The 13,603-nt window shown below is 49.6% G+C and overlaps 1 protein-coding gene across 1 annotated transcript in view; it reads right to left on the bottom strand.

Annotated features, from left to right (window-relative positions):
- Window positions 1-13,603, bottom strand: part of KIAA1671 (KIAA1671 ortholog) — a 42,411-nt gene that overhangs the window by 21,133 nt on the left and 7,675 nt on the right. Inside the window, exon 5 of the mRNA XM_088525052.1 lies at window positions 13,017-13,139. Within this exon, the coding sequence (XP_088381178.1) occupies window positions 13,017-13,139 (123 nt within the window). The remainder of the gene's footprint in view (window positions 1-13,016; window positions 13,140-13,603) is intronic.

The following is a 13,603-nucleotide window of genomic DNA, read 5'->3' on the forward strand; positions in this document are numbered from 1 at the left end:
ACAAGCCCCGAGACCCCGGGGGCAGGCAGGGTCCATGGCAGCGCTGCACAGGGACACACGGGGCTGCAGCACGGGCTGCCGGCGGCCAAAATGCAGCGCTGGGGGCTGCACAGACCAAGGCTCCGCGCTGCTCTGCGGATCGAGGGGACCGAGGGGCCGGGAGGGAGCCCGCATTCCGGGAGGGAGCCCGCATTCCAGGAGGGAGCCCGCATTCCAGGAGGGAGCCCGCATTCCAGGGGGGAGCCCGCATTCCAGAAGGGATGGGTGCAGGACAGGCTCACGGGAGGGCGGGAATCTCGCCAGGGCAAACAGCTCTCCCCCAGCTGATGCCAACCCAATCAGGCTGGAGCTTATGCCTTCGTATCGATTCCTATGTCAATCATTTATTCACTCCCTTGTTCTGACAAATAAAGTGTTCTCCAGAGCGAGCAACCGGAATGCTCAATCATGCCGCTATGAAACCCGGCCAAAAGCTGCTGGTGTTGCAGCTGATCAAACCCATGTGCGAGAACCAGCCCCATTTTCACACACACAGAGCCACCACGCCAACGTCACCGTCTACCTTCTTGAGATAAGGTGATGCAGCCTGAGCAATGAGCTCGAGACACCACGGGAGGAGCGGGACCCCCTGCACCCCAAGCAGGACAAGACGACGGCCCTGCACAGTTTCCAACCGGTGTTGTGCAACGCGGGCTAGAGAAGGCCGGACACCAAACGCACCTCGTGTCCCCAGGAGCAACACTCACGGGCATTAAAAACAGAAACCACCAGCACCACGAGCCCAGGAAGCCAAAATTCTGTCTCTTATTTAAGACAAGTCACGTTTCAGTCTGATGCCTTCACGTCTTCTGATGTTAAACCCAAAGAAGGGCAGAGAACAGGGGAAAGAATAAGCACAAAGTGAGTCTTGTCAGTAAGCGTCAAGTAGTTTTGAAAGCTGCGTTTCCTTCTAGCTTCATCAGTATTAGAGAACCTAGACAAGAAAATCAGAAACTTAAAACTGTATTCTAATCTTCCCTACAGAACTATATTTGTGATAAAATAATTTTCCTGTACGTTTCTATATTAACTTAGCAAAAGCATGAATTGATTAACATACTCTACTAAATACGTTGTAAAGTTACAAAATTTAATAAACTGCAGTCAGACAAAATAAAAGCAGGGTAGAAGCACTACGCTAGCAGTAACATGCTTAGTCAATATCTGTCGGTGGATGTTCATCACTCCCAAAAGAAAACGCGTTCCGCTGCCACGTCCCCCTGACGGGAGCAGGGAACAAGTGCGGAATTCCTCATCCCATTTGCAAGGGGAGCAGAAAACCAGCCAGCCATTTCTCTGGACAAAACTCTGTGCACTTTTTTCCCTGTTTTAACAGGATGGAAGTTGCATTTAAGTATTCCAAGATTACTTATATATTTAAGCTAAATGTGAAAGCAAATCTTACTGCAATTTTTAAATATTGTAAATAATGATTTTCAGTAATAATTTGCACTGACTGGAGGGTCAAATGTGTTTTTCTGAAACTATGAATTCCTTTCTCTCCCCAAACGCATTTCTCTTGAACTCCAGAGAGGCCCAGCCACACATCCTGAACACAGTTTTTGTACCTGGAATTGTTTCAGTGTAAAACAAAGCTATCAATGTTAAAGCTTAGAGAACAAGCTAAAAATATACCATGAGCTCTGCAAGCCTATGTACATAATCATTCAGCACTTCCTTTTTATCTGAATTGAGGAGGAAAACTGGGGAACAAAACAGAAACAGGAAAGTCCTACAGAACAACTATTCTGGAAAGTACAAAAAAAGTATTTTCTTTACATTTGTTTAGATCAAAAAGATCAAGCCAAGCAAAAGACGGGAAAATATTTACAGGTTTTTCCGTTTGTACAAATAAAAATCTCTGTTGATAAATATTATTTTTTTGATAAATAGTGCATTTCATTCCAATCGGACTGATGAAACCCCTAACAAGCACACAGGCCACAGGCACTTAGCGGCTTCCCTGAGAAGGGTGGCCCCCCATCACTTGGTATTTTCCAAAGGAATAACATTTTTAAAGGATGACAACCTAAATCGTGCATAAATCAGCGGGAAGGAAAGAAAAAGGGGTGAGTTTTATTTCAGATTTCAGTCCGTTTCTCTGCATTGCTTTCGCTGGCTATCTGCACAATCTCACCGTTATTGCCACATCTCCCTCCTCGCTGAACATCTCTTTTGCTGCTTCTTTATTGCCTCGGGCATCTGGTCTGTGCAAACCCTGCAGGCGCGGGCGCAAGATAACCTCAGAGATAACCCCAGAGCAGCAGTCCTAAACCTTCGGTAGGAAGAAAGTGAAGAGCAGACAGGGAGGGCCGCGGGGCGAAGCCTTCGCCCGGGCAGCGCGTTACCGTCCCGTCCCCATCGCTGCATCCACGCGCTGCATCCACGTGCTGCGGCGCATCCCCCCGGCACGGCAGCCACGCAAGGGCTGCACGAGAGGCTCCCCGAGGACAGCGCGTGGCCCCAAATGCCTCCAACTACTAAGATTTCCTCCACAGAGCAAAGAAGGTAAATGAGGAATAGTAAGAGCATCCCGGGAACGTGCTGCTTCCGTGTAAAACGGGGACTGCGAACAACAGGGGTTAGGATTGCTCATCCCAAGGAGAGTCAGTCGGATCTGCAGGTGACACTGTGGCCGGTCAATGTAAGGCGTGAAGTCAGCGGGTGTTTTGGCAAACACCAGAGCAGCGGTAACGGGTGTGCACAGCAAACCCCAAACTGCTTCACGGAGACACACGTGACACTGGAGAAAGAGGCATTCTAGGAAAAAATACATTTGGCCCAAAGCACACAGCTCTTAAAGGGGTCAGTTAAACAGAGCAGCTTGGTCAGTGCCACATTGAGTGTTTTTGGAGTAATGCAGTTCAGGCAGTCTTCTTGAGGGGACTTGGCTCTCGCACGGCTTCGCTCCGACCAGCCGCCCCGCTCGGGGCTCAGAGCCGCCGTGGAGCGCTCCGCAAGCCCGGGACGGCACGGCCTGCCCCCCTCTGCACGGGATTCCTGCCTTCGGGGAGCAGCAGCACCAAGCTGGCGGGCAGAGGAGTCAGGAGGCTGACTGCTGGAAAGCCCTTCACATTCCCAGCTTTGGGAATTACTGCTGAATTATGAACAGATACAGAACTGAGGTAAAAGCAACCTCCTCTGACCCCTGAGGTCTCCAACTGCAACATATCAAAATTTACCAGATATGTTACATACTGTGCATGGCAAATAAGGCATTCTGCCTCCACCGCATGCATGGCCTTATTAACCTCACCCATGAATCACTAAACCAATGGAGTAGGCTTTCCCAAGCTTCATTCAGATCAAAGATTTACGTGAAGCTGCTTTTAAGACAAGCCTCGCGCTGCACATCTTGAGGAAGGGTCGCTACAGAGAATGACTTTCCCTGTGCTCAAGCTGCTCTCCAAAATGCCATTTCCTTCAGCCTGGTAAACACGCACTGGCGGCATGAGCAAGCGGCAAGCGCGGGGCACAGAACAATAGTGGGAACTTGGCCGTCCCCCAGCAGCGCCGGCGCGGACACCGCATGGGAAAGCAGGAACTGAGTCAAAACAACCGAGTCAAAATATTAGCAGGGAGGCAGCGCCGCTGGCCCCGTTTTGTGTTCAACACAAACGGGGTTCAACAACCCACTTCACCCTTGCCTCAGACGCGTGCTCATCCCATTCAGGTGCCAAGAATCCCAAATACAAGGGGCAGGAGGCAGGGGGTTAACGCTGCTCTGATGCTAGAGTCATGTTACTCCTAAGGTTTACTACAGGTTACATCTTGCTGCATGCAAACTTTGCTGCACCAAGGTAACTTTAAACATATTGCTTCATGAAAGCATTTTATGGTAAATTGAACTTGATACTCTTCCCAGTTACACGAGATCGGCCGGGCCGCGCGGGCTGTGTGTGGCTGAACAGCTCTCCCTTGCGTCCCCCGGCTGCTCCGCCGCCTCCTTCCACCGCTCGGCTCCACGGCGGCTCCGCGCCGGCGCCTCGCTCCCGAGCTGCACAGAGCAATCAAGTCACTGCCCTTCCCAACTGCCCTTTCCCCCCTCACCGAAGGGCTTCATTAACTCCTGCGTATTAGGAGGAGGGTTTGGCTGCTGCGTTCAGCCTCAGACACCACCTCGGCAGCCCCGGAGCAGCGCGAGCTTCCACCCGTCATCCCGGCAGAGCCCGGCCCACAGGAAACCCGCGCAGCTCCGCGCGTCACGGGAGCCGCGTTCCGGCGAGCCAGAACCTCTGCGGCCTTGGAACAGGCCCGAGAGCAGCGAGGGCAGGTTCTGCTGTCACCACCACGGCGGGGCGGTGACACACGGTGGCAACAGGCTCATTAAGCGGCTGCCACTGCCCCCAGAACCGCCTGAGAGCACGAGTGCAGCTTTTAAAGGGAGAACCTGGGATTTGTCAAAACAAGCTTTAGATCTTACTTCTTCTCACTTAAAAAGCCCCATTTCCTTTTGATTGCAGAATTGTTGTTTAATGACTGTCAATGAAGAATAGCAAGGTCTTTTTAAGCTGTCACAGCACTTCAGGGTAACATCCTATTGAAATATGACATTTGCTTCTGAATGCTTTCCGGATCTGCCATTTGCTCCCTGGTTGTACAAAGAGCAGCAGCAGACTGAGGAGCAGCAGCTGGAAGGAGCAGCGCCCGGCACCGGCGTCGCTGCGGCCTTCCACGCCAAAGGCCAAAAGCCAGGACTCAATCCGCAGCCTGGGGCCGTGGCACACGTCTCACACCGTATCACACACGTATACCACAGAGCAAGACCAATTAGAAAGTTTGCTCCATGATGCTATTAGGATTTTCCTCCTGATTCCCCACAGGAGAGCTCCAGTAGCTGCTCTTGGCTCCTCCACATCTGCTCCCATGCGCTGACACCATCAGTCTGACCTGGACGCGCTGGCCCCAGCTCGGCTCCCCACACAGCCCCGCGGGGCCGGGCACGGAGCCGCCGCCCGTGACGGCGCAGGAGGCCCCGGGCCGGGTCCCCGCGCGCGCGAGGCCGCAGAACCGGCGCGTCCGGCGGACGCGGCCACCGGCCCCGCCGGTTCCGGAGCGGCTCCCGCAGCGCCGTCTCGCGCAGCCACTTCCTGCCGCCGCGAGCTCCTCGTTCACGCTCGCTGTCTGGGACACGCACGGAGCTCACCGACCGCCTTCCAGCTCAGCCCCACTGCTGGACGCGGCCCCTCCGCCCGCTCGGTGCTATGAACGTGGCTCCCGGTGCCCGCTGCAACCCCAAACGGGTGGTTCTTTACCGGCACCGTTTCCAGAGGGCCTCGGAGGCATTCGGACCGTCGCTGCAAAGCTGCGGCATCCACTGAGAGCCCCGGGGCAGAGCAACATGTTCACAGCCTGGATATCACCGGGGACACAACGAGAGCCAGAGAGAGCACACGGGACGTCCCGGGTGACGGTGACGGCGCGGGAAGCCGCGGCGCTGCCGTGTGCCTGGCGTGCCGGCCACCCGGCCCCGCAGGCTCCCGAGCTGCCCTCCAAGGGCCTTTTTATCTAAACCAGACCAAAGGCGTCCCATAATACCAGCAGCAAAGCCCTTGCCACCTATAAAAGGTGTCTCCCAGGGGACACGGGGTTCTCTACAGCATTCAGGGACACATAGCCGAACCCAACACATGGTCACCCAAACACTGACTCTTGAACACGTAATTACAGTAATTAGCCAATTACTAGTGATGAAGAGATGACAGCTGGCAGCAAGATACACGCCAGGAGACAGAAGGAAATGGTGACGCGGAGCACGGAGGGCTGTGATTCAGCCTCCCGGGCGGACGGCACCGCGGGTCCCCGTCATGGGGCCCTCCGAGCTCCCCTGGGGCGCTGCATGGGGCGGCCTGAACATCGAATCCAGCCCTTCCCCACATGTATGGCTGGAGAACTCCGTACGTTTGCATTCCTGGTTAAAGGAAAAAGCAGAAAAAAGAACAAATACTCACAGCAGCTCGATGGTAAACGGCCAGCCCTGAAAAAGCCAGGAGAAGAGCGCTAACAGTGGCCTGCAGAATCAAAGAAGGATCGACATATTGCTGGAGTTCCAAAAAAGAAACTTCTCCCAACCACCGTAAGCACATTCGTAGTTTAAAGAGTCACTTCCCTGAGAGTAAATTTAACTTTAACAAAGAGAGACTGTTTTCACAGCACTCCAACTTGGGAATTCCAGAAGAGCCATAGTGCACAGTCCTAACACCCTATGTGGCAGCCTGCGCGGCTCCACCAACCACCCCAGCTTTCCTTTTACTTTGTTTTAATTTTTTGCTCGTTTGCAAAGGTGCTTCGTAGCCCATGTGCCAGCACCCCGAACCGCCCGCTCCGTTCTCCTCGTGTCCCCATGCCGGGCCCGGCAGCGAGGGAGGCGGCGGGACGCGGCCCGGGCCCGCGGCCGGGCTCGGAGCTCCGCTCCTCTCGTTGCCGCTCCTGCATGGAAAGGGGCTCGGGTGGGAGCTCCCGCACACGGCCCTGCCTGCGCGAGCTCCAACCTGGGAACGAACATCATGGAGTGAAAGCTTGGAGCCGCCCTCAACACCGGCTACAGGACACCCATCCTGCGCCCAGGGATGTCAACACGGAGCTCCAGGACACCCATCCTGTGCCCAGGGATGCTTTAGGATTACTCGAACTGTCCAAGCACTACGCTGCACTCAAAAGATGCTATGAAGACACACGTCTGACAGGTTTCCTACAGATCACAACAATAAAAATCCTATTTAAAGAAGAGGAAGCTGAAAGTAATTAGCTGATAGCTGGCAATGAGTAGGTCTAATGATGTCCAACAAATCCTGCAAGATGTAGGAGTACATAAAATAACACAGCAGAAGAGCAACACTCTATCAATAACTCAAAATACTAGCTTAAAAAAAAAAAAAAAAAAAAAAGGATTTTCATTATTATTTTTCCCCACCAAGAGTTACAGCATCTTCTAAGATGTCCACATTATGAATAAGGTATCTTAGCTCCCTAAGACAGATTAAATAACTTGACAACTAACCCAGATATCTCTGGTTACTTCTGAATACAAAGAGAGGGAACTGATAAATATTTCCTCATCAGCCTTCAGCTGGGACTTCAACACACACAAGAATAAATGACATTAAGCAGGGCTGCGCAATATCTTACAGGAAGATTGTACATTTTCCTCTTTAAAAATATATATAAATATCACAGCTGGCCATCCAACATTTTTTTGCCATGTCTTATGTTAATAAGACAGCCCACTAACAAAAACACTTCAGAAATACTTCAAGGCCTCTAAAAGAGTATATATAGAAAGAAAACACAGCACAAGCTAAACCACACAGCCTAGGGTATCTTTTGGGGAGCTTCTGGACTGATCAAGAAGTTTGCCTTTTTCTGCCCCTACAGAAATCACAGGCACACGAGAGCAAAAGCACTTGTGGATTCCTTCAGACTTCCACGCTGGCAAAGCACGAGGAACCTCCAGACACGCACAGCACTAAACCCTCATATCCCACGCCAAGCTTTTCTTCATTTGCAATTCAATGAAAGCTTGCCTCTGAAAAATCTGACTATACTATTTAAAAACATAAGAACTGTTCAAAGGCTTACACCCTGTTCGGCAAGTATTGCTTTCTCTCCCAGCTGTACAGAATTTACAGCAGTTAATCCCATCACGCTACTTATCAAAGCACACAAGGCAAGGAATTTACAAATACCCTCGAAATAATGGAAGGCAGCTCTAGTACAGTTTCAAAATGAACTGGCAAACAACTAACATTAAAAAGGTTTAGGACATCAGTGTGTTCATCAGAGTTTACAGCCAAAATATTACCAGATTAATAGAGACACTGCCACAATCAGTGTGTTAACTGATGTTAACATAGAAGAAAATGACATTATATACTTCAGTTAAAAGTTGCAAAATAGCTCTTCACAAAGATCAAATAAAATCATTGCTTTATAAAAGTGAAACTATTTCACAAATACAAATCGCTTTAAAAGAGCAACCCTTGAAAGCTGGCACACTATTGCAGCAAAAGGCGTATTAAAAATGCATTTTTTTCATTAGAGAGAAGCCTAAACATTGAGCAGGAAGTGCTGGAAAGAGGAAAACCTACTAAAACAGTCAAGTCCAAAAAGAGGTATGGAATGGTGAAAAACACAACTTTAAATCCATCCACACTGGCCATTTTAATAGTATGCAGCAGTTCTCGTGTTACTGGGGCAGGAGTATTTTCAAAAGAGCAGCCCTCACAGTGCTTTTACACACGAGGAGGAAGGTTTCTGCCGTGCAGCGAGCAAAATGCAACCTGAACAGTTGCACATAAACAGGAAGAAAGAGCAGTTCTTAAGAGCTTGTTGTGACATTTAAATATTGCACACACTGCTTCTGAAGGTAGCATTAAAGACAAAACTGCCTTCCTTACTCAAAGTACATCTCCCAACTTTGAACTGTTCTTCAGGAAGATCAAAGCGCCTTTGCTATGCGCAGGTAATCCCAGATTTTTGAGAACAGTTAGCAAGGTCCCAGCTGGCCAGGGCCATCGCAGGACGGCGCTCACTTACCCACAGGTACTGCAGGAACTTTAGCAGACCGGGACAGTAGTAATACTCCATGGTTCCCGCGTCAAGGCGGCGTCATCCTGGGGACGGCGTGCGCCTCCCGCGGCCGCGCTCACGGGGACGCCCTCAGCGGCGCTCACGGGGACACGGCGGCCCCGCGCGCCCGCCCAGCTCTGCGCCCTCAACCGCGGCCGCGGCTGCTTATGAGCCCGGCTCGGGGCCATGTGACTGCAGCGCTCGTTACGGAGCCGCTGCTCCCGTCTCCGCGCGGTTAATCCGCGGCGCGGTGGGCGAGGAGTCGTAACCGCGCGGGGAGCTTCTCCTTCGGGAGGGCAGGGGGGCCGCTAAGAACCCGGCTTGGGGAGGCCGGGGTTATGAGACGCGGTTCACGCCGCCGCGCTCGGCCCAGGCTGACCTTGTTTCTGCTGTAACAAGAGAAAAAAAGTGAGAAAGAAAAGCTCCTGCTTTTAAAATGAAAATGTCTTTTGTGAACAAGCAGGCAACAGGCATGACAAAGTGGCTTTTTATATAGCGCTGGAAAGCACCCAGCAAATGAATACGACCAAAAAAGGAAAAAGAAACCCAGAGCAGCCAGTTACTAACCAGCACTCAGGCGCTCTCCAGGGCAGGCTGTAAAAATAGGCAGCCGAGCTCGAGCTCAGGGACAGGCAGAGGTAGGACAGGTAGAGGTAGGACGGGTATAGAGGTAGGACGGCAGGCGTTGTGCGAAGAGCACAAACTGGAATAAGGACATTGCCAGCTCCTGTCACTCTCCTGACCCGTGTCTTTTTTAAGGATATTAAGGGAGGAGGGTTCCTGCGCATTGCCCACGAGGACAGCAACAGCTCCACAGGACCCTGCGGTTGCTTTCCTTGGAATTTTGGTATCAGATGTGCAAGTAAAGCACTCCTAACCTCGCTTGCTGTCACCTATAAAGTCTTGTAAAGCTGACACAGTCTGTCATTTTTTCAATGCTGACTGAATTTTTGGGCTACCAGAACTATCAATAGTAAGGGCCTTATGCAACAAGCAGATGACAACACCTGCTCGTCAATGGGCAGGAGAGACACGTCCTAACCCAAACCAGCCGAGCATTCAGGCCAAGCTGAAGGAGAAATTCATCTGCATATGTTTATAAAGTGTTTATCTTCCCTCCCTTGCAGTGTGTTTCCAAAACATTTCTAAGATGATTTGTCTAGTCCCTTCCCGCCCACACATTACAGCCTCAAATTAGCCTATCTTTATACCACTGCAGCAGAGATAGGAGTTTTCTTCATCAGCAGAAAGAACAAACTGGGCCATCAAGAGAATATATAACCAGAGACTTCCAAAGAATTCCTGCTTACACCAGTTACAGCATCAAGCAGCATTTGGTTACAGGCTGCAGGACGCTCAGAGCGAGGCCCGAACCCCTGTTGGGCCAGGGCAACAGCCCCTATTTTGGGGATGAGCCATATCACAGATCAGCTGATTTTTAAGACTCATATCAGACCCGATGACTAATCTGGAATTAAGGTTTATGACCTAATGTCACAGAATTACAGGCCTATGTCAGCTGTAAGGGAACCAATACAAGCTATGAAGGACAATATTTTAAAAAGTCTCCCAAAATGTGAGTCACTTTCCATAGCACTGTGCAGTTACACCTCCTTTTAGAAGAGTCCGATGTATTTAACATGGCCTAGGTCTTGCAACAGTCTACAAAAACAGAAAGCTCCTCTATTTTACAGATAGCCACTGCGGTCAGGCGCGAGTTCCTGAAATGACACCCCAGGTCTCAAGCAGAAGCACCTCGTGGTGACCAGCAAGCCCCAGCTGTCAGGGCCAGGCAGGAGACGGAGCCCGGCCTTGTTTTTAGGCCTAAACCATGGCCTAGGCAGGGGCAGAGCACAAGGCACGAACAGTTGTTCAGACTTCACAGATTTCATGGGGGAGAAAACCAAATCGGGCTCTAGAACACGTAGCTCATCCAAGTACACAGAGGGCCGCGGCCCGCTCCGTCCTCCGACCATGGCCCAGGCCGCGGCTGCTCGGACGGGCACCGGCCATTACTTCACCACAGGCTGGGAAGGCGGCGAAGAGCTGGAGATGCTGCAAGTACACGGCACCGCTTCCATTGGGAACATCAGCTCTTTGAAATCTATCACGTGTGACCTTGCAGTTATTTACAGCCTTGCCATACTTGCAAATATTAAAATTTTCTTTGCAGAGGCGTCCTGAGAAAGGCGCCATCCATAGTAATGTCACGGGGGATGAAATTCTAGCCCTGATGGTGGAATTTTTAAACACAGCCTAATTCTGCTTTCAATCAATGCAGACTCAAGAGCCAAAGCCCAGCCTAGATGAGGAATACTCTTTAGAGCATCATTCTTCACAATTTCACCACCAGGCCCGTATCAATTTCATTTTGTAACTGTTTGATTTCAAGTAGGCCCTACGTAATATTTTCTAAAGTAAGACATATGCTTTAAAGTAAGATCATTGGAAAAGAGAATCTCTAGAATATAAACACACAAAAACACTTATTCAGAAGTAAAACAGTGTATGGCACATCGTTCTTGCTACAGCTGTGTGCATCCATAAGCATCAAGCTCGTTAACTGTCATAGAAGGTTTCCCTCGAGTACTAGCTGTTTGTGTCATGGGCAGATGTGAAACTGTAATGCAATTACTACAACAAATGTATACTAATTTTTTTCCTCAAAGATCAAAGAACACTGAACAATTAAGGCAGATGTGTCACGCTCTCGCTCTACAATAGCGATTACATCTTATTTGTCGCTTTCTTTAAGCACTAGTCTCTTTAGAAAGACAGAGCTATCCTGAAAAAGCTGTAGTCACTAGTGACATGCACTGTAGCATATTTTAGTCCCCTTGCTCCAAGAACAAGCAAACTGCTTTGTGACTAAACCAGCAGACTAGAAACTGTTCAGACAAAACAGTGGCAGTTCCGTTGCCTCCTGCTCCTAAACTGAGAGATATTTTAAGTACAGATTCCATTCAAATGCAAAGGGAAAAAAAAAAGTGACATTTGATTCTCCTGTAGATAAGTCCTGACCTCCAGGATTCACCCCATTTGCACACAAGGATAACCTATCTCCTCCTCCCGAGGGAGGTACTGAAATGTCCCGATAAGATAAATGACTGCCTGGCAAAAGGCTTTGTACTTTCTTCTAATGAGCTCAACGGTATTAACCTTTGGGCCAGAAGAAATGCCTCCGTTTTATGAATCTACATGACAATTTGGGAATAACCAGGCTCAGCGACGCACAAGAAGCCCAGCAACTTCTGCTTCATGAAGCACATCTGCCAGCAAACCCCGCGGGCTCCACTTAGAGAAGTGACCTAGCGAAATAATCCGGGATGCAAAATGCATCCTTCAGTAACGCAGGCTCCCGCTCAGCGGGATGCAGGAACCCCGGGACGGCGGCGCTGGCGCCGCGCGCTGCCCCTGCGGCAGGGCGGGCTGCTCGCGGCAGTGCGCGCGGCCGCCGCGCGATGGGGCTGCCAGCCCGCGCCGCGAGCGGGAACCTTGGGAAAAACATGGGCAGGACAGAGCTTTTCAGCATCTACAGTAATATTTTACATAAATACAGCATATTTCATATGCGAATGGTTTCTAAACACAACAGCCGTAAAAAAAAGCCAGCGTGGGTGCAGCGGCCAGGACGGCTCCTCCCAGGCAGGGTCTCGTTGGCAGTAGCAGAGCTTCTCTGCAGATGAGACCTGTGTTGCTCATACATGTTACAAATCCTGTATTTTCCACAGAAAATACCTTTTAAGATACACTTTAGATTTGGGAAGACCCGGATCTTTGCTTTAGATTTCAAAACACCAGGATGTAGGATGTTAACTGCTTCCTAATACAAAATAAATCTGTGGGCTAAGCCAGGAAGTCCTCCTGTGGCTTAGGAGGGAAACAACCCCAAGTTTTAGCGAGAATTTACCCCAAAACTAAAATATTCCAAAAACAAGCCACACTACCAAGTCTGGTGTGATCTTTCACATCAGTAGCAGCTTGTGTGTTGCCTGCAGAAAACACACACATCATTTGTCATACATCATTTTTCATACTATGACATGGTTCCATTTGTCTGCACAATTTCCTAGGGAAAAAAAAAATGCTTTAACCAATTTTCATTATATAAGCTGAGAAACGAGCAAAAAGCAGAATGACTTGATCTCATGTGGTAAGGGTTCGAGACAAAAACTCTTTGTTCAGAGAGAAAAGGAATTAACCATGCAGCTTGTTCATATATGTTGGAAGATTTGGCATAAACCAGCATAGTGCAATCCATGAAAAGAGTGTTCACAGCTAGCTAGATTTCCCAGGAAGTCGATTTGCTCCTTCTGCGAGGAAGCCACACATTTTCTGTGACAACTGAACTGAATAGACCAAGCGGCATCTCCGTCACCTCCCCGCGAAGCTCCTCCGGGATAACCTACCGTCCAGCTATCCGTCCTTCTGTCCTTATAGAAACTCTGGCTTCTTCTCTGGAGAGAGACCAGTGTGAAGTCTGTTCCATCTGCTTTTTCTGAAGTCTGCTTGGTCCACACTTTTCCAGAAGCCTGTTTAAAAAAGTTGCATATACATTATATAAACATAGATACACATACATACATATTTAAGTACACCCTTTTCAATGAACAGAGAAGAAGCGTAGAGTTGAAACTGCAATACAGAAAAGCATCGTGCCCACCAATACCCCATGGCTGTGTCATGTCCTGGCGTCACTGCATCAGCAGAACCACCTGCATTTCACCCACATCGCTTTCTCAAAAAAAGAGAAATATTACCCAGATCATCACTGTTTGCTACTTGCAAAGTAAACACAAACTAGTTATTTTCGAACAATTATAGAGCTGTAAACCTAAGAATTTACCGTATTAGCACTCAGAGCAATAGTAATATGTAAGCATCTTTAAAACTTTTTTGGTGCTCTATGGAATGTCCACACACATTTAAGCACTTAAGAAGTCTAGTCATCTATTATAATAAAGATTCCTCAAACAAACCCAGCCCAAAAGGAAAT

The sequence above is a fragment of the Tinamus guttatus genome, unplaced genomic scaffold (genome assembly GCF_059628265.1).
Source record: "Tinamus guttatus ecotype Peru unplaced genomic scaffold, ASM5962826v1 Tinamus_guttatus_pri_ptg000223l, whole genome shotgun sequence".
Taxonomy (NCBI): Eukaryota; Metazoa; Chordata; class Aves; order Tinamiformes; family Tinamidae; genus Tinamus; species Tinamus guttatus.